Source organism: Amyelois transitella, chromosome 24, assembly GCF_032362555.1.
Source record: "Amyelois transitella isolate CPQ chromosome 24, ilAmyTran1.1, whole genome shotgun sequence".
NCBI classification, from domain to species: Eukaryota; Metazoa; Arthropoda; class Insecta; order Lepidoptera; family Pyralidae; genus Amyelois; species Amyelois transitella.
In genome coordinates, this window is record NC_083527.1 from 837,033 (window position 1) to 857,967 (window position 20,935).

At 38.0% G+C, this 20,935-nt stretch overlaps 2 protein-coding genes across 5 annotated transcripts; one reads left to right on the forward strand and one right to left on the reverse strand.

The window, feature by feature from the left end:
* The first annotated feature begins 1,893 nt into the window (after window positions 1–1,893).
* On the forward strand, window positions 1,894–11,340 carry LOC106137999 (facilitated trehalose transporter Tret1). Its single transcript, XM_013338965.2, has 8 exons — window positions 1,894–2,043; window positions 2,695–2,924; window positions 3,484–3,804; window positions 3,910–4,015; window positions 4,364–4,450; window positions 5,078–5,301; window positions 9,626–9,808; window positions 10,477–11,340. Exons 1-8 carry the CDS (start codon window positions 2,004–2,006, stop codon window positions 10,720–10,722), a joined length of 1,437 nt encoding a protein of 478 aa, XP_013194419.2. The 5' UTR covers window positions 1,894–2,003; the 3' UTR covers window positions 10,723–11,340.
* Window positions 11,331–20,299, reverse strand: LOC106137998 (solute carrier family 2, facilitated glucose transporter member 6). 4 transcript variants are annotated; one of them, XM_060951217.1, is made up of 10 exons: window positions 18,743–18,932; window positions 18,047–18,156; window positions 17,518–17,637; window positions 16,529–16,684; window positions 15,806–15,973; window positions 14,643–14,775; window positions 13,755–13,987; window positions 12,789–12,983; window positions 11,654–11,931; window positions 11,331–11,484 (listed from the first exon to the last, which is right to left on the reverse strand). In XM_060951217.1, exons 1-10 carry the CDS (start codon window positions 18,807–18,809, stop codon window positions 11,481–11,483), a joined length of 1,464 nt encoding a protein of 487 aa, XP_060807200.1. In that variant the 5' UTR covers window positions 18,810–18,932; the 3' UTR covers window positions 11,331–11,480. The 4 variants fall into 4 exon arrangements, with proteins under 4 accessions (XP_060807200.1, XP_060807201.1, XP_060807202.1 ...); XM_013338964.2 differs by lacking the exons at window positions 11,331–11,484; window positions 18,743–18,932 and adding an exon at window positions 19,329–20,290 and having other exon boundaries at window positions 11,552–11,931; XM_060951218.1 differs by lacking the exons at window positions 11,331–11,484; window positions 17,518–17,637 and having other exon boundaries at window positions 11,548–11,931.
* Window positions 20,300–20,935: the final 636 nt, after the last annotated feature.

The following is a 20,935-nucleotide window of genomic DNA, read 5'->3' on the forward strand; positions in this document are numbered from 1 at the left end:
TGAAATACAGACAATATGTTTATAGTCGATCCCCTCGTGACATTACCCAACTACAACTAAATTCTTTCTTCTACTGATTATATGCCGTGTGGTTCCCGGCACCAATACAAAAAAGAATAGGACCACTCCATCTCTTTCCCATGGATGTCGTAAAAGCCGATTAAGGGGTAGGCTTATAAACTTGGGATTCTTCTTTTAGGCGATGTGCTAGCAACCTGTCACTATTTGAATCTCAATCCTATCTTAAAGCCAAACAGCTGAACGTGGCCTATCAGTCTTTAAAAGGCTGTAGGCTCTGTCTACCCCGCAAGGGATATAGACGTGATTATATGTATGTATATGTACTGATTATATCATAAACATAAAATGATGTAGCACCATATATTAGGAAACTTAAATTGCAGATAAATATAGTTTTACTTTTAGCTCTGTTTGTTTTCTCTGGTCAAGCGCGTGCCGCCTTTTAGATTATGGTTCTAGAGATCATATGTACCGCTTCTGCACTGACGCCTTGGAAGCGGCAGTAAACTTAGTTTTAAGTAATTTATTTGACGTCAACCAATGTTATGAAACCAAAAGATTTGACAATTATTAAGCGATATGAAGTATCCTATAATAATGAATAAAAATTTTGAATTTGAATATGCCCTGCACCTTATTTGTTCGAATTGACGTTTGTTATTTTGAAATTTCTAAAATTAAATACTTTTAAGAAATCCGCATGTAAAAAATCGGAAAATAAATTTGTATAATGCTAACTTTTTCCAGGGTAAAGAAATTTATGTGTTTTTTGTCTCTGAAAAGGTCATTATGAGATGATTCTTAAAAAAATTATCGGCCTCTGTGTCGCAGCGGTAGCACGCTTGTCAGTGTCGCCGGAGGTGTATATTGATCAAATATAGTGTCAGGTTGCAAGCCTATCGCCTGTTACTTTATTATAAGTAGAGGCAAAGCAAAACCTTGTACTTACTTGTCTGAATTCGGGTAATAACACATGATCGTGACGTCATCTGCTGGGGATGGATATTTGTTTATACTGAGAAGCAAAAAAATAGTTAACTGTAGTAAGTTTCGATAAAAGGTTTTATATTTTGTACTTATGAGGACCCTAATATAATGAGATAAGATTATCTAAATGAACTGCCCAAATCTAGCTTTTTGCTAATCATCTGTAAGGGTTTGGTCACATGGATTAATAATTTAAAATGTATTAATAATTAAGAAATTTAAACAAATATGAATTAACTACCAACTATTAAATATTAAATCAATCTCGTGCCATCTGGTTCCCGGCATTTTGGAATAGGACCACTCCATATCGTTGCCATGTATGTCGTAAAGGCCAACTAAGGGTAAAGTTAATAAACTTCGGATTCTTTTTGTAGGCGACGGGTGAACATCCTGTCACTATTTCAATATCAATTCCATTGTGAAGCCATACAGCTGAACGTGGTCTTCAGGCCTTAAATATATATAAGTATATATCTATACTTATCTATACTTATATATATTTAAGGCCTGAAGACCTAGATATATATATATAGTTACTACCTATATAGCATAAATCGTGATATTTTTTAGTTTATTTATAACATTATATTTTTTTATCTACCTGACTTAGTTATACATTTTTCGCGGATATCGTAGAAGCTGAATAAGGGGAATTAACACTTTCACCCAGCGCAACAGCCATGATTAACTTTGGTATTTATTCTAAGGAACAACAAAATGATGATGGCGATCCTAATCAGAAACCTATTATCTGAACATTATCAACTGGAGCATTAATTCATTCAAATAGTTGTTAATGTGTCTCTCCCTTATCTACGTCTAAAACATACCTCCACTCGAATTATCACAAATCCTTTGATTTCATGTTTGCCTAGTATATGATAGTGACAATTCATAATTGTGATCGTATAGCGGAAACTGATTTTCTCAAAACTATTCTTGTTCTGGTGATGGAACCTACTTAGTGCTGAAAGGAAATTTGAAAAATAAAAATGAAGGGATTATTAATTCAATTAATAGCTACGTTAATATGTAAGTTAGCGGCTTAAATAATAAATTTTACAAAATTACTTTTGGGGCTTGCTCAAGCCGTGTGATTTGTTTGTGATGAGACCTACTTAGTAAGGAATTAGTAAAATAAAAATGAAGGGTAGAAAAGACGTAGAAAAAAAGGCGGACGGAGTTTTAATATACGGCAAATTGAAGCACCCATAGTATGCCAGTGTGTATTAACGCCTCACGCACACATTTCCTAGCAGATCTTCTAGATCTTGATTACAAAAGCGGACCGTGATATTCTTCCTTGTCTATGGAAGAGATTCCTTGTTTAGAAAGTAGCAAACGTTAAGATAATTATGATTTTTTTGGTCTGGTAAAAAGAAGTGAATGACTGTGTGGTTCCCGGCACCAATACAAAAAAGAATAGGGCCACTCCATCTCTTTCCCATGGATGTCGAAATGGCGACTAAGGGATAGGCTTATAAACTTGGGATTCTTCCCTTAGGCGATGGACTAGCGACCTGTCACTATTTGAATCTCAATTCTATCTTAAAGCCAAATAGCTGAACGTGGCCATTCAGCCTTTTCAAGACTGTTGGCTCTGTCTACCCTGCAAGGGATATAGACGTGACCATATGTATAAAAAGAAGTTTTGGGTTAATTACGTAAACTATCCAATTTTAGTGGGTTTCGGCTGCATGGGCCTCGGCATCACCTTCGCATGGCCTTCCTCCACCCTTCTCCTTTTCACTTCCGAGAACACCACGCTGAACCGACCAATGACAGAAGGAGAGGCTTCCCTTCTTGGAAGCCTGTCTTCCATTGGTGGTATGGTGGGGAATCCAATAATGGCTTACTTGTTGGGAACGTTAGGAAGGAAATATTGCGCCATTTTGTCGACTGCCATGGGATTGGTGAGTGGAATTTTTATTTGGGTTGGTAATTCAAGATGTGATTATAAGTTTGTTCAATGTATTTTTTTATTGAAAACAATTTATTTGAAATTTTACTTGGAAAAAATGTAATTAACTTTTTTAAGACTTATCTTATATGCAAGATTTTTTCAAATTGTCTTTATTATAGAAAAAAACTATGACATGCTTTGAAAAACCAGTTAAGACTCTGGACTTACGTAGTAAATACCGATACTTAGTTGATTTAAAATAAGAATAAATTACGACTTACTTTTTTAACAAGGTTCAATTATGTTTATATTATTATCACTACATAGTATAAAACAAAGTCGCTATTTTAGTCTGTTTGTCTGTATGCTTAAATCCTTAAAATTACGCAACGGATTTTGATGCGGTTTTTTGTAACAGGTACCTAGAGTGATTCAAGAGGAAGGTTTTTATGTATAATTTTTTCCGAATTTTGCACCCGTGGGCGGGCCGGGGCGGGTCGCTAGAACATAATATATACTTAACGACTTAATTGTCATAAAATGCTTAGAAAATTATATGTTTATTACAGATTGGCTGGATCATGATAGCATTCACAAACCGCATAGAAGTGGTCCTAACTGCGATATTTATATTCGGTTTAAGTGGCTCTGTTTTCTTAGTGGTTCCCGTGTACATATCCGAATTCTGTCACGAAAGTGTTCGAGGCACTATGACGTCGTTAGTCGTGGTTTTCAACGGCCTCGGAATGTTGATCTCGATATTGTTGGGAAGCATTTTGAGCTACTACGTCATGACTTATGTGTTCCTGGTACTTGCGGCCTGCTCGGTCGCCGTTCTGTGGGTTCTGAAGGAATCGCCGATTGTTTTGATGCAAAGAGGGAAGGAAGAGGTAGATATATTCTTTTAGATCTTCTATCAACCTCATTTAAAATTATAATTATTTTTAATGCATGATTCATTCATTACTTAATACTTACTTAACTGTATTTAATAGGAAGCGAAGAAGTCGGTTGCATTTTATCGAAGTTGCAAGCCAGATTCGAAAGAGGTGCTGCAAGAGATTGAGAAAATCAAACTTGCCTTGAATCCGGATCTGGATGGTTAGATGATTTGTTTTTTTTTATAACCTAAAGTTTAAACAGCACAGAAGAATTAACCCGCGTTACACTTGAAAACTATCATTGGTTAATATATCGTAAGATTGATTAAACTCTAGTCAAATTTCTCTTTATTTTGTAAACATACATTATATTATAAACTTATCTAAAAGAACGGAAAATAATATAATATTCAATATTCAATTCAAAAAGTAAATTTGTTTTTCAACTTGTTAGTTTAAATAGTTAGTTTTAAAACAAATTTAAATGTATTTAGAGAAAAAGATTATTATATCTTTATTTAAATAATAATTACGTACCTATATATTGACATATGATTTTCATTTGCAGGAGACTTGACTCCGGAGGAAGTGAGACTGAATCCTGCTGAAAAGCCGCAGACTCCCGACAAACCACCCACATTTATGCAGTTATTAAGTGAGTGAACAGGAATGATATCTTTTTTAATATTTGGTACATAATAATTGGAACCTCTCATAGAATTACCCTGCAAAGGTTACGGAGGTCAGACGGGAGTCGCTGCGTGTAAAAACCTGACTCACCCAATCCAGGATCCATGGTCGAAGGCATACCCCGGGCTTTTATCCAGAGTGGTGAGGATGCAACCGGGACTAAAGCAAAATATGTGTACCTACCTGGGTTTATTATACTACAGGGTTAGTGAAACTTTAGGGGGGTGATGGCTTAAATTAATTTTTAATGGTAATTTTTTGTCCATACATACATATAATCACGTCTATATCCCTTGCGGGATAGACAGAGCCAACAGTCTTGAAAAGACTGAATGGCAACGTTCAGCTATTTGGCTTAACGAAAGAATTGATATTCAAATAGTGAGGTTTCTAGCCCATCGCCTAAAAGAAGAATCCTAAGTTTATAGGCCCATCCCTTAGTCGTCTTTTACGACATCCATGGGAACGAGATGGAGTGGTCCTATTCTTTTTTTTACTGGTGCCGGGAACCACACGGCACTTTTTTGTCCATCCTTGCAATATGTACTAACTCCTGATTACATTGACTAATTATTGCATTTATTTTGTTCAGAAAAATCTCGGTCCACCCATCGGGCGATGATCGTCATGCTTGTCCTCATGACAGCTGCCATCTTCCAAGGTCTCGTCGTGGTCATGGTGTACGCTGTTCCTCTGTTCGCCCAGGTCATACCAGAGACCGTCATGTCTCCAACGCTGTGCAGTGTCCTGCTGTGTGGTATCAATGTCGTGGCTTCTCTGCTAGCTGGCTTCATCACCGATAAAGCTGGGAGGAGGGTGAGTTCTTCTTATTTTATGATACCCTGGTACTTCAGATTTACGTTTTTGGGGATAGAGGGTGATGGCCGTGTGGTTCCCGGCATCAATAGAAAAAAAAATGGAGCCACTCTATCTCCTTCCCATAGATGTCGTAAAAGACGACTAAGGGAATGGCTTATAAACTTGGGATTCATATCTTAGGCGATGGGCTAGCAACCTGTCACTATATGAATCTCACACGGCACGGTCATAAGGGATAAACGGATCTCATGATCTCCTAAAGCGTTATAATTACCTACCTACCTACAATATAGAATTTGCATGTTTTGTTGCGTAAAAAGTACTAGGGGAGAATAGGGTAATGGGAGCCTATTAAGGGAAAGTTTTAATAAAAATCACGTTAGTCGAAATATTTGTATTTTTTTATTATAAACTCTTACCTTCATTATTAGAGAACATTTTAATCATAGTTATAATCAAGTACAGACATGAAATAAGGTACAATTAGCGTTTTACTAAAAAAAGTCAGTCGCTCCTATTACCCGACAGATGCGGGTAATGAGAGCCCATTTAACGCTCATAGGGAAAATGGGAGCCATTATAATTACTATTAAAGAAAAAAGTAACAAAACGTATACTATGCATGAGATTTAGTTATTACAATTATCAATATTATAAAACGCTTGGTTTGGCTTTTCTTCTTGGGCAAATACAGTACGTCTTCCCAGCTTAGGTGAGTTTTTGTAGCTACTGTCGAACAAATACTGCATTTTCTAATGAATCCACTGTCCAAGAAGCTTTTGTTGTTGTCCGAGTTCTTGTACGTGGCATCTAAAAGAAAAAATAAGCATTTTATATATCTGAATTGACTAAATGGGGCAATGGGATCGATGTCGAGTAATGAGAGCCTTACTAGGCTACCATTAGCCGCTGACCACCATTTTGAAAAGTATTGACATAACTATGTAATTGTATTCTCAATCACAATTCAACTATTTGTACTTGTTAGTTAACGAATCTAGCGATATAATAAGCATAACTACATTAAAATAAGATTATATTTTCATGCTTACCTTGATAATGGCAATCGGCAATTTCTTGTAAGCGTGGAGCGAAAAACACACAACTGTCCCTTGTGACTAAACGAATGGCACTAACGGTTCAAGCGCGTCAGGCGAAGTTTGCCGATTGTCGACGGAAGTAGCCGAGTACCAACGATCGCGCAAATGTGTCTGCATTCCGCTCAAACACCATAGCTCCCATTGCCCGACCGCTCCCATTACACCACGTTCCCCTACATCGTCATTTTCTTAATGTAAAAGTCAAAAGTGGAAAAACGAATAAATAAATAAATATATACGGGACAAATTACACTGATTGAGTTAGTCCCGAAGTAAGTTCGAGCCTTGTGTTACGAGATACTAACTCAACGATACTATAATAGATAAACATCCAAGACCCAGGCCAATCAGAAAAAGTTTTTTTCTCATCATGCCCTGGCCGGGATTCGAACCTGGGACCTCCGGTGTCACAGGCAAGCGTACTACCGCTGCGCCACAGAGGCCGTCGAACGAATGACTTCTATGTTTCGTAGAGTTTACATCAGGGATGTTACGGAGCTTCGACTCCGATTCCGTTAAGTCGGAACTTTCGATAATTATTGCACCTTCGGTTCCGACTTCGGCTCCGACACTTTTACACCGAAGGTTTTAATCGGAGGTCAAAGCATAACATAGCGGCGGCGGCAGCCTGTGTCGACTGTTATGAACAGGTTCATACGTGTCGCGCGGGGAATCCCCCCGGCCCCCGACACCCACTACGTGCACTTTATCTATTGTACGTATTAATATTAGTGATGATCCGTTATTGTGGTAGAAAGTAAATACAAAATTCCAGCCACTTCACTCAATTGCCTGCCAATATTTGTCGTGTTCACCAGGCTCGGTAGCGAGCGAATAACTTTTTAGTGATGCTGGCTTAATTTACGACTCATTAAGAAATAGAATAGACTTTCTGATCCTTCCTCCGACTCCGACTCCGATTCCGACTCCGATAAAGCAAATTTGAAAACTCCGACTCCGCCTTCTGTTCCGATAAAACTACCTCCGTTACATCCCTGGTTTACATACCTCTACGTAAGTTACGTCTCACGAGGTGCCATCTAACTTGGATCTGACTGACTCTTCTATATGTTTCGTAGAGGTATGTAAACTCTACGAAACATAAAAAAGAGTCAGTCAGATCCGAGTTAGACGGCACCTCGTTTCTAAAATATACGCGATGCTGAAATGCGAATGAGACGTTCCATATACAGGGTGACATTTAAAACAACTGCGACCTTTTAAACATAGACTATATCCATGCTTCTGAGCCGTTTGAGCCTATTTTTATTTAAATTAAACGTCATCATTTTCACATTTAAAAAACCCTCAAAAACTACGTCACACGCTTTAATACAGACCAATACTACAAAAAGAAATTATAACTAACTAGCTTTTGCCCGCGGCTTCGCCCGCGCAAATTTATTTTAGATTATAAGGATACGCCATAAAATTTCTCCCATTTTACCCCCTTAGGAATTTAATTTCCAAAAAATTCTTTCTTAGTGTATCCCTCCTAATTAAAATCTACGTTCCTGTCAAATTTCATCTTTATTGGCTCAGTAGATTTTGAGATTTCGTGATTCCTAAGTGAGTGTTTTTCGCTTTTATATTTAAAATTCGGGTGTTTTATTTATGCATACCGATTACGCCGAGATTTATGGACCGATTTACGTGATTCTTTTTTTGTTCGGTAGAGTATACTTTCAAGTTGGTCCCGTTGTTACCTAGTCAGGATCTGATGATGGTATTCCAGGGAAATCAAGGGCAAACCTCAAATTTACAGGCAATTACGTTTTTGACAATTTCATAGATCTGTTTAAGTATTTGCGTCTGATAGTCATCATCCCATGTGAATGAGCTGATGATGGAAGGTACAACTCCTCAACGGTTAGGAGTTGAAAGAAAATTCTTACGAAGTTATACGTACATGTGAGGCTATTAGGTTGACCTGATAATAAAAAGTAAATCTCATTAACGTTAAGAATTTAGGTGAAAATGGATGCCGACAAATTTCGTCTCTTCACTTGTTTCCTTTTAGCTGTTTGTATGGGTAGTGTTAACACAAAATAGGGATTTAAAGGCGTGATGTTATAAATGTTATGCATGTATGTACATAATTATGTATGTTATTATGTATGTTAAAGAGACGACTGAAAGTTGTCATACAAAGTCTTTTTTTTTAAGGATGGGAAATCATCAAATGACCTCTCCCGCTCTGGGTGGAACGGAAGGGACTTTTACTGACTAAAAACCAACTCGTTCCTTCAGTTGCCCTTTGCGTTCCGGGGCCACGGTATCTCGTTAGAACTTTCCCGCAGCCCCGGCTCAGTTTATCCCGTTTCCCCCCCTTGGGGGTTGACATTTCAAAAATCCCTTCTTAGTGCTCACTTATGTTACTAAAGGAACCTCTGTTCAAAATCTCAGACTCCTATACCGAGCGGTTTCGGCTGTGCGTTAATAAATCAGTCACCCAATCGCACCCCCTAAATCACGATTGGAGGGCAGTTTGAAAAAACTTATAATGTCAAACATATTTACTTGCCTATGTACGTGTTCATGCCAAGTTTCAAGTTTATAAACCCAAGGAATAAGATTTTTCATAGAAACGTTTTTACCCCTTTTCCCCCCCTTGGGGGTTGAATTTCCAGAATTCCTTTCTTAGTGCTCCCCTACATATCCCAAGGAACCTACATTCCAAATTTCAGCTGTCTACGACCAGTAGTTTCGACTGTGCGTTGTCTGTCAGTCAGTCACTCAGTAACGGATGAGTTTTATATATATAGATGAAAAAACTTATAATGTCAAACATATTTACTTGCCTATGTACGTGTTCATGCCAAGTTTCAAGTTTATAAACCCAAGGAATAAGATTTTTCATAGAAACGTTTTTACCCCTTTTCCCCCCCTTGGGGGTTGAATTTCCAAAAATCCTTTCTTAGTGCTCCCCTACATATCCCAAGGAACCTACATTCCAAATTTCAGCTGTCTACGACCAGTAGTTTCGACTGTGCGTTGTCTGTCAGTCAGTCACTCAGTAACGGAAGAGTTTTATATATATAGATTTAAAATAAAAAAAAAAATGGATTTTGATACTTTTATTTTTAAAAAAATATTAACCGACAATTTTCTTTTAACGTTTTTTAATATCCTTTAGATGAGTAAACTTAACAGTTAAATTTATGCAGTTGAATTAAAAGTCACCCTGTATTTTTTTAGAAATCATCAAATTTATTTTCCAGTTGCTAATGATCGTCTCCTCCTTCCTGACCGGCGCGTTCTGCGTGGTCACCGGGTCGCTGATCATCTTTGAGTGGGGTCCGAAATGGCTGATCGCCCTGTTCATATACTTTTACAGTGTCACGTTCACTTTGGGAGCCGGCACCGTGCCTTTTATAATGCTGGCCGAGGTATTTTTGCCTGAGGTCAGTGGTTCTATAATGTTTGTTAACAGTTGCTTTATAGTTAGTGACGGTCTGACTGGTATGCCACCGTGCTCCAATGACTACATACATACATACATAAAATCACGCCTCTTTCCCGGAGGGGTAGGCAGAGACTACCTCTTTCCACTTGCCACGATCTCTGCATACTTCCTTCACTTCATCCACATTCATAACTCTCTTCATGCAAGCTCGGCGGTTTCGGGTACTTTTGACCTGACCCTTTACCAGGACGTCCTAAATTTGACTCCAATGACTATTTTCTGGGATTCCGATGCATTTACGTAGTATAATATTTTTTATTAAAAAAGAATAGGATCAAGTTCCCATGGATGTCGTAAAATGCGACTAAGGGATGTGCTTATAAACTTGGGATTCTTCTTCTAAGCGATGGGCTAAAAACCTGTCACTATTGAAATCTCAATTCTATCATTAAGCCAAACAGCTGAACGTGGTCTATCAGTCTTTTCAAGCCTGTTGGCTCTGTCTACCCCGCAAGGGATATGGACGTGATTATATGTGTGTATATTTTTTGCTTGCCGTTGAGAAGTAAATACATTTTGTTTTAATTATAAGAAAACTGATTCTATAGTAGAGTCGAGCCATTATGCATTAAACTTTGTTTCTAACAGGCTTAAAATGTCTTCCAGGTGAAAGGTTTCGTGTCAATGCTGATCATGGAATGGGCGTGGCTCTGCAACTTCGCGCTTCTCTACGTGTTCCAGCCCATCGTCTCCAAGTTCGGTATCGGGCCAGTCTTCTTTGTTTTCGCCGTAATTAGCTTCCTCACCTCAGTGTACAGCATCTTCTTCTTGCCGGAGACCAAAGGACTTAGCGTGGACGTTATTCAAACGCTGTTCATGAAGAAACGAAGAGATGTTGAAAATGTCCATTGAATTTGTTTAAACATACATATATACATAAAATCACGCCTCTTTCCTGGAGGGGTAGGCAGAGACTACCTCTTTCCTGTTTCCACGATCTCTGCATACTTCCTTCGCTTCATCCACATTCATAACTCTCTTCTCTTCCCACTCCGACCTTTCCCTCCACACTCTCCTTGTATATCTGCTTAATCAAATTTGTTTAAAAATTAAATATTTTACATAATACTGATTGTTGAGTCAACCTTTGTAACGATTGTTGCCCAAAGAATTTCAATATCATTGGACGCTCGAATATTTGAAACATCCCTTATATTTATGTCGACATTTGTCATAGGTATAAGGAAGTTATTATAAGATATAGTATCTATCAAATTGAAATTTTTATTTAAAATTTTAATTTCAATTATTATCGATATCGATATAAGCTCTTAGTTAAAACAGGAGACTAATAGTAGATTTAGTAAATTTAGGTGTAGTTTTATTGTAATCAAATACCTAGGTTTAGCATAAAATTTTGTACAGGTGCTATAATTATTAAATTTACAACAGTATTTTATTATGAAATAGGTTCAATTAACAGGTTTGAATTAAAAATATAAAATTTTAATAATAAACCTTATTAATATTCAGATATTTGGTTTTTGTTTTATGTTTACCTTTCATATTCCCTTATCACTGGTCTGTAAGTTACACTCATGCTATGAAAAATACATTCGTAACATCAACATTATGAATATCCAAAATTATTTATTTGCGGTCAAGCGTTTTCATCTGGGGAAAATAAAAAACTTGTAGGATTTTAAAAGTGGAAGTAATTTAAAAAATCTTAAAAACAAGAAAAAGTTTAATAGATTTGAACACTGAGATTACGATAATAAATTCAATACCTACCTACCTAGTTTGTTTTTTCTGTACTATATAACTCGTACCTACTGCTTACTTTTCTATCTCAATTTCCTTGTTTTCACTCCGCGATTCCAACTCTTTCTTCTTCTCCTTCTTCGTCTTCAAATCGTACTGTATCTGCTCCACACTCCTTAGCTTCGTCTCCGGGAATACCAGGATAACATAAACAGCTGCTACCAGGCAAACAGCGCCGAAGAAGTAGAACGATACGTGGATACCTATGGCTATTGTTAGCGGTTTGAAGAACCGCATTTGCAGGAAGGCAGCCAATCCAGAAGTTGTCATTGATGCTGCCATGACTGTGCCTCGATACTGGAAAGAAAATAATATAATGATAACTTTTTATGGAGGGATAGACAGACTAGCCTGCTGCTTGTCACGCCCTTTGCAAACTTCTTTCGAACATTTTTAAACCTGGCGTTAGTCGCAGATCTATCCTCACTTTTTTAAACAAAAACCATGGTGCGCTAGATGTGTTGACACCAAGCGATATATGTCTCACCTCCGAAACCTTTGCAGGGAAAACTAATCCATGTTTTCACATTCAGTTTTCTGAACCGTAAGAGCGTGGTATGACACTGTTAAACAATAGACAGTTAAATTTTAAACAGTACTGTTTAGAACTTAATCTACATAAACTTAGAGAAGAGTCATTAGCATGTGGTCGAGTTAGGATTGGAACCTATACTTAGGCAGCCGTATTTTGATCTTTCGCCTAATCCACATATATCCTAAACGAAAGAAGTATGCAGGAATGGCGGCAAGTGGAAAGATGTAGTCTCTGCCTAGTCTCCGGAAAGCGGCCGTAATTTTATGCATTTAATGTATGATAGATAGATAATTCATTTATTTGATTTGCTACACACAATTTACAATTTCATATGAAATACAAATTAATTAGGGTGTGAGCTGCAGCAATACAAAAAGGTCACAACTCAACGAATTTATTACTATATATACAATCTGCGCACTTAATAAAAAAAAAATAAACATAAACAAACAAAGACTCGTGTCGTGACTTAAAGTTTCAATTGTATAAGTGTGATATAAAAGAGTATCCCAAAGTATTTGAAAATTAGATACACGCCCCGGCATCGCTCGTGTAACGTTTATAAACCTTTTTCTTGAAACATTCTTTAAAATGTATGTATGTATAAAATGAAAGTTACCTTGTAAGAGAACATTTCACTGATAATGACGATTGAGACAGGCTGAATGCCCGACGCGTCGCAGAAGATAGTCAGGCAGAGGGTGGCGACTGGGATCCAAGCAGGGAGGGCTGTTCCCAGTTCCCTGACTAGGAACCAGGACGCTAGCACGACCAGGCTGATCCCGGATATTATGGCAGTGATAACAAATAGCGGCTGGAAGGAAAAAAAAAATATTTGAAGGTGTCATTAACGGGAATGTAATGAAGTGATTGAAATTGGATTATTGAGATAAGAAATTTTGTTAACAGCGTCAGAGCGTCACAGAAGATAGTAAAACAGAGCATAATGACCACGTCGTTACACTCCACTCCACTCCATTCAGGCTGAGATGTAATTAAGATTCAAATACAGTGCCGTGTGGTTCCCGGCACCAATACAAAAAAGAATAGGACCACTCCATCTCTTTCCCATGGATGTCGTAAAAGGCGACTAAGGGATAGGCTTACAAACTTGGGATCCTTTTTCAGGCGATGTGCTAGCAACCTGTCACTAAGTTGAATCTCAATTCTATCGCTAAGCCAAATAGCTGAGCGTGGCCATTCAGTCTTTTCAAGACTGTTGACTCTGTCTACCCCGCAAGGGATATAGAAGTGACCATATGTATCTATGTATGTATACAGTGACAGGTTACTAGCCTTTCGCTTACAAGAAGAATCCCAAGCTTATTAGACTTTCCCTTAGTCATATTTCATGACATTTATGGGAAAGATGTTTATATTAAGCTTGCATGAGGAGAGTTATGAATGTGGATGAAGCGAAGGAAGTATGCAGAGATCGTTGCAAGTGGAAAGAGGTAGTCTCTGCCTACCCCTCCGGGAAAGAGGCGTGATTTTATGTATGTATGTATGGGAAAGATCTGGTTATAGTACAGGTTCTGTATAAATTAAATTATGATTTTGTTTTCTGACCATTTCTTCACTCTACCTTCCTTCCTACAAATTCCACGACGCTGGAAGCCAGCATAGCCCCACACACTTGCACAGCTCCAAGCAGCATGGCTTGCTGGTTCGGAGTCAGCATGACGATGCCCCCCCCTTCTGCGGACAGGGAGAAGATCTCCCCAGCAAAGTTCAGGACTGGTATGGCGCCGCAGAATTCTCGAGCGAGGGATACTAATACGGCGATTTTGAACGCTCTAAAGAGGATTTTATCTTGTACTGTAAAATAAGTATATTAATGAGTTTACTGACTTGATGATGATCATGGAGTCACAGGTCTACAAAATATTGCATAGCAAGATATGGCCCGTGGAATCATCATGAAAAGGAATGCAATAACGGTTGTATGTAGTATAAGGCGACTAAAAGAAAATTGAAAAAACTTGGGATTCTTCTTGTAGGCGAAGTAGCAAGCTGTCACTATTTCAATCTCAATTACATACATACATATAATCACGTCCATATCCCTTGTGGGGTAGACAGAGTCAACAATCTTAAAAAGACTGATAGGCCACGTTTAGCTGTTTGGTTTAATGATAGAATTGAGATTCAAATAGTGACAGGTTGCAAGTCTGTCGCCTAAAAGAAGAATCTCAAGTTTATAAGCCAATCCCTTAGTCGCCTTTTACGACATCCATGGGAAAGACTATTCATTCTTTTCCGTTCCTATGGTGCCGGAAACCACACGGCAATAACATCATAAAGCCATACAGCTGAACGTGGGCTTTCAGTCCTTTTAAGACTGTTGGCTCTGTCTACCCTGTATAGATGTGATGATATGTCTGTATGTATAAGTAGGACTAAATACAATTTCTATAGATAATGACAATGATGAAGTGTAAATTTAAGTAGATACTAAGTTGTCAATGCTCACATATAGCTTTCAATGCAAACTGACTGCTCTCCTCGTCAGCGTTCTGTTCTTTTATGATAATGTCCAGCTCTTGTTTTAATGAGACATCGTCTTCTGGTTTGCAGCGAAGCCACGCCATCACACTCAGAGCTTCCTGGGCAAGAGAAATTAAATAAATAATAAATAAATACACTATTTGTATCTCAATTCTACCATTTAGGCAAATGGCTGAACTTGGCCTATCGGTCTTTTAAGACTGTTGGTTTTGTCTACCCCGCAGGGGATGTGGACGTGACCATATGCATGTATGTATGTATGTATAAATAAATATCTACGGGACAAATTACACTGATTGAGTTAGCCTCGAAGTAAGTTCGAAACTTGTGTTACGAAATACTAACTCAACGATACTATGTATATTTTATAATTAATATTTATATAGATAAACATCCAAGACCCAGGCCAATCAGAGAAAGTTCGTTTCTCATCGTGCCCTGACCGGGATTCGAACCCGGGACTTCCGATGTCACAGACAAGCGTATAACCGCTGCGCCACAGAGGCTGTTAAAATAGAAATTGTAAAAAACTTATTGAAATTCCATTCGTCCATCGGACTATGAGACGCAGACAGAGATGTCGTCCAAAATAGTCCACATGAAGTAAAGCGCCTTTAGTTATAGATAAGCCATTATCTACTAGACTATGGACGACTATAGTGACTAAGACTGATAGGGCTGAAGAATTAATAAGATTCAGTAGAGCACTTTCGTGACATTGAGCTTCGGGATAGCAAAAGATTGTAGAACATTTTATAGAATTAATTTTAATAAATTTAATTACTATAGTGGCAAAGTAAAGCTTCTACGGATTGGAGCATAAATACATCCGACTCCACATCCATGGAGCCGCAGCATTATACCTGTTTTGTATGTATGTTTGTTTGTATGTTTGTTTGTTTGTGTGTTTGTTTGTATGTTTGTTTGTGTGTTTGTTTGTATGTTTGTTTGTATATTTGTTTGGTTGTTTGTTTGTAACATCTTTAATGTAAATACAAAAGAACACAAAAATACAGTAAATTTATAAGACAAAATATACAAAGGCGGACTTATCCCACCTTTTGTTTGTGGCAGTCGTAAATGTACTAACACTTCCAGACAAAACATTTTAAAGAAAAAAAAACATACCTCAACTTTCCCGTTCTTAACCAAATACGAGGGCGACTCCGGCATCATCATGAACAGCACCACCTGCACCGTGGGCATGGCCAGGCAGATCCACAGGATGGTGTTGTAGCTGAACAGGTCTCCGATGACGTACAAGAACAAGTTGCCGGATGTTTGGAAGAATATCATCTGGAACAAAATGTGGGTTTTCGGAGCCATGATCTCTTGGGCCGCTTACAAATATTCTTTGCAACAGCTTTGGAAAATTTTGAAGGTAAATGAATGACCGTGTGGTTCCCGGCACCAATACAAAAAAGAATAGGACCACTCCATCTCTTTCCCTGAGTCGTAAAAGGCGACTAAGGGATAGGCTTACAAACTTGGGATTCGTTTTTAGGCGATGGGCTAGCAACCTGTCACTATTTGATTCTCAATTCTACCATTAAGCCAAATAGCATAGCAGCCACTCGTTCCTTTCAAGACTGTTGGCTCTGTCTACCCCGCAAGGGATATAGACGTTACCAAATTTATGAAAATTTTCAAGGTAAATGAACAATAACAATTTTGTTATTAACTTATCCTAGAAGGTATATTATTTTGTTCCACATGACTATTCAAAGTTTTGATAGTTGTTGAAAGTTGACGTTGTTGAAGAAAACGCTGCAGTGCAGTTTGTTACCGCTGCAGTGCAGTTTGTTACCGCTGCACTGCACTGACGATGATGATGATCATTGGAAAACCCACCAAAGTCCCCAGAAACCCTCTGACGCTGTCTTCGCTGATCTCCTTGGTATACATCGGGCATATCACGCAGACTCCAGACATGGTAATACCGAACAGGGCTCTGGCCAGTATGAACGCCCACGTCTCCATAGAAGACAGCTTCACGATCCAGCAAGCCTGAAACATACATACATACATAGAAATCACGCCTCTTTCCCGGAGGGGTACGCAGAGACTACCTCTTTCCACTTGCCACGATCTCTGCATATTTCCTTCACTTCATCCACATTCATAACTCCCTTCATGCAAGCTCGGCGGTTTCGGGTACTTTTGACCTTACCCTTTACTAGGACGTCCTTAATTTGATCAAGATACGTTCGTCTAGGTCTTCCCACTCCGACCTTTTCCTCCACACTCTCCTTGTACATCTGCTTAGTCAACCTGTTTTCATTCATCCTCTCCACATGACCGAACCATCTCAACATACCCTTTTTTATTCCTGTAACTACAGCAAGTCTGAAAGTTAAATGTAATTGACAGTCTTCATGATTTAATAAGTGTTATTGAAACTCTTATTAGATAAAGTTGTGTATATAGTATGTGTATCACGATAAGTAAGTATGTACTGAGTTCATGCATAAAAATATCACGTTGCATGCTGCAGTCCATCGCCTTTAAGAAGATTCCAAAGTTTATTAACCGAATTTATCGTAATTTATTAAATTACGAGGTCCTGGGAATGAAAAAGGAGTGGTCCTATTCTAAAAAGCCTTTACGACATCCTGGGAATGATATGTCGTGGTCCTATTCAAAACTACCGGGAACCACACGGCTCACACGTAAACTTTACCTGAAGACACATAAGTAATCTGGGAGAAAGAGATCTAGATAGAATCCAGAGATACTGGATACTGCTTACTTACTTACTCATTTCAGAATTTCGGATCATAAATATACATTTTTATGTGTTAATTTGAAGGTTCTAAGAGTTCCATAAGTTGAATACTTACTGCTGTACACAAACATAGGAATATCATTGTGTTCTTTCTGCCGACTGCTTCTCCTAGGTACGACATTATAGAATCGAACACCAGACAGACCAAATATGCAATGGAAGCCATCCATGATATCTGAAACAATAAAATATAACGGGAATAAATAATAAAACATGAAATAATACGCGGAACAAATGATTTACTTACCTATATTCTCTCGTTCACGTCTATACTAATATTATAAAGGTAAAGAGTTTGTTTGTTTGAACGCGCCAATCTCAGGTTTTCGCAAATCTCACGGTAGGTATCTTTAGTTTTTTCAGGGATAAAGGTTATGCACGTCCTTCTCCAGACTCTTAATTACATTTACGTGATATTTCAAAAAGATTAATTCAGTAGATAAACCGTGAAAAGGTTACAAACAAACAAATAAATAAACTTACTTTCGCATTTGTAATATAACTTAGGGTTGGGATAGTTGTGATGAAGTAGGCAATAAACAGTTAATTACCTATTTATCCAATAAAAACTTGATTTCACTTACTTCTGTAACCGTCAATGGTGCTCCTCTGGGTGAGTTCTCTGATTGTAACAGCAGGGACATAGGCGACATCCAGCCGATGCCAGCTCCGTAACAAAATACGGCGCAATTTACTGAAAATACATTACATTGTCATCCTGTGTGCGTGCCGTGTGGTTACAGACACTTCAGAATAGAACCACTTCATATCTTCCCCGTGGATGTCATAAAGGCTGAGGAATAGGCTTATAAAAGCTTTTGACGGCCTCTGTGGCGCAGCGGTAGTACGCTTGTCTGTGACACTGGAGGTCCCGGGTTCGAATCCCGACCAGGGCATAATGTCTTGGATGTTTATCTATATAAGTATTTATTATGGAATATAGTATCGTTGAGTTAGTATCTCGTAACACAAGTCTCGAACTTACTTCGAGGCTAACTTTATCTGTGTAATTTGTCCCGTATATATTTATTTAATTTATTTTTTATAAACTTGGGACATCTCTTGTAGGTGATGGGCTAGCAACCGGACACTATTTGAATCTGAATTCCATCATGAAGCTATACAGTTGAACTTGGCCTTTCAGTCTTTTGCGCGATTGTTTGTTCTGTCTACACCGCAAGTGATTTAGACGTGACTATATGTATGTACGAAGCAAGATGTTATTAAAGCTTTGCCATTTGGAAAAGAGGTGTATTTTATGTATGTATGTATCAACTTACTCAATACAGCGCACAACACTTGATTAATTTTACTGCCTTCACTGAATAAGAAGTAATATTTCTTCATTTTTATTTTTCTTAGCACCTTTATTACACAAAAATTTACAACTTCTTTGCAAGACAAAATATTTTAATAGCGTTATTTCACGACTTCGCAACACCGCTGTTTGTCTATCAACTGTGTATGAAGTCAATTGATGATCATTTAAAACAATTTCATATCTTGATTCGAGTCAAATACCTATGTACCATTAGAAAATATTGCTTCAGCTACTTTTGTGCGCATTATTTTTAAGGTTTATTTTCAGGGGTCTACTGTTTTTTTTAATTATTTTTGCTAAGGGTAAGGTACAATCAATGTAAGCTTATATAATTTGTATTTGGCAAATATCTCAATAACATCATTCCTTTGTTTTAGTTTAATTATCAGTTGTAAAAGGCGTCTGAGGGCATATAAACTTAGGATTCTTCTTTTAGGCGACATGCTAGCAACCTGTCACTATTTGAATCTAAATTCTATCATAACGCCAAACAGCTGAACGTGGCCTGTAATTCTTTTTTAGACTCTTGGCTCGATATGACTTACTTGACTTAAGGTCCTATGTCCCCTAGCTGGGGCAGAGGGCATCCACAGTGCGTCGCCATTCCGCTCGGTCTTGAGCTTCGCGTTTTATTTCGCTCCAAGTCTTCCCTATATTCTTCACCTCTGCGATGATTGTCCGCCGCCAGGTCTGTTTAGGGCGGCCACGTTTACGCTTTCCTTGGGGATTCCAGTCTAGGGCTTGCCTCGGTATGTGTTCGGGGTCCCTTCGGAGCGTGTGGCCGATCCAGTTCCATTTGCGGCGTTTGATCTGCTGGTCGATCGGAGTCTCACCGCAGCGTTCCCACAGGTCTACGTTGGAGATTTTCTCAGGCCAGTAAACACCGAGAATACGGCGAAGACAGCGGTTAATGACGACTTGGAGACGGTGCGAGATGTCTTTAGTGACCTTCCACGTCTCACACCCATACAGCAAAACGGTTTTCACATTGGACCGGAATATTTTGAGCTTAACTCTCCTAGTCAGTTTCCGTGATTGACATACTTGGCTCGATATAGACGTGATAATATGTATGTATGTAAGTTAGTTTGTAAGTTTATTGCACACAATCTTAAGACTAAAGTTGTTGATAAAAGGTTATATTTAATGCTGAACCTAGCGAATGTATCATTTAACTGTTCAAATAAAATCTTTTAAAGAAAATCGCTTTTTTATAATAAAATAGTTTTTTTTTTTTTATAATTTTTGCTGATTGAACTGTAAGTTAAGGTTGAAATTAAATTTACAATAATTTTTTTAGTTGCATTACGTCACTACTACGGACCAGGTGGTCCCAAAGATTCATGATTAGAAAAACATACATTAAGACCTATTATACAAGAATTATATTTAGTAAACATAACAGAAATGTTTCCACCGAACTAATACTGAAAACTATTGTCAAATTGTTTGACATTTATTACAGGTGATAACAAACAGATAAAGTTAAATTTTGTACAAACAAATGAACTGATATATCACAACTCAACGCATGCAGTTTAAATTTACTTCTTACTCGTAGGAACAAACCAGTATTATTTGGTTTGGTTTAAAAAGTGTGTTGACGGTAGTCGAATGATGTAACATTATGTCACTTTAGCAACAAAATTCCTAGGGGTCAGTCAGCGAGACAGGACACAATAATATAATATATAAATATATACGGGACAAATTACACTGATTGTGTTAGCCTCGAAGTAAGTTCGAGATTTGTGTTACAAAATAACTCAACGATACTATATTTTATAATAAATACTTTTATAGTTTAACATCCAAGATCCAGGCTAATCAGAAAAAGTTCTTTCCTCATTATGCCCTGGCCGGGATTCGAACCCGGAACCTCCGATGTCACAGACAAGCGTACTACCGCTGCGCCACAGAGGCCGTCACAATGTTTCTCTGTGTTCTGTGGTCAGCGCGGCAGGACTGCATTTAGACGTGGTTTCGCACGGATAGCATTTAGGAACAGGAACAAAATCCGTCCACAATTTGTTGAGATTAGCGTAGACAAAGAAAATAGATAAATAAAAAAATAGGGGAACTCTATAAAATGTAATTATTATGATGATAGTGTTACATCAAATCAAGTCTCGTTCCAAGAGGGGAGAGCTAG

Coding starts and splice junctions, on each gene's coding strand:
- LOC106137999 (XM_013338965.2), top strand. CDS start 2,004: ATGAAGGGATTATTAATTCAATTAATAGCTACGTTAATAT. Junction 2,044..2,694: donor ATTAATAGCTACGTTAATAT/GTAAGTTAGCGG, acceptor ATCCAATTTTAG/TGGGTTTCGGCTGCATGGGC. Junction 9,809..10,476: donor CCGAGGTATTTTTGCCTGAG/GTCAGTGGTTCT, acceptor AATGTCTTCCAG/GTGAAAGGTTTCGTGTCAAT.
- LOC106137998 (XM_060951217.1), bottom strand. CDS start 18,809: ATGAAGAAATATTACTTCTTATTCAGTGAAGGCAGTAAAATTAATCAA. Junction 13,988..14,642: donor GTTTGCATTGAAAGCTATAT/GTGAGCATTGAC, acceptor CTTATTTTACAG/TACAAGATAAAATCCTCTTT. Junction 11,932..12,788: donor GTGAAATGTTCTCTTACAAG/GTAACTTTCATT, acceptor TTTTCTTTCCAG/TATCGAGGCACAGTCATGGC.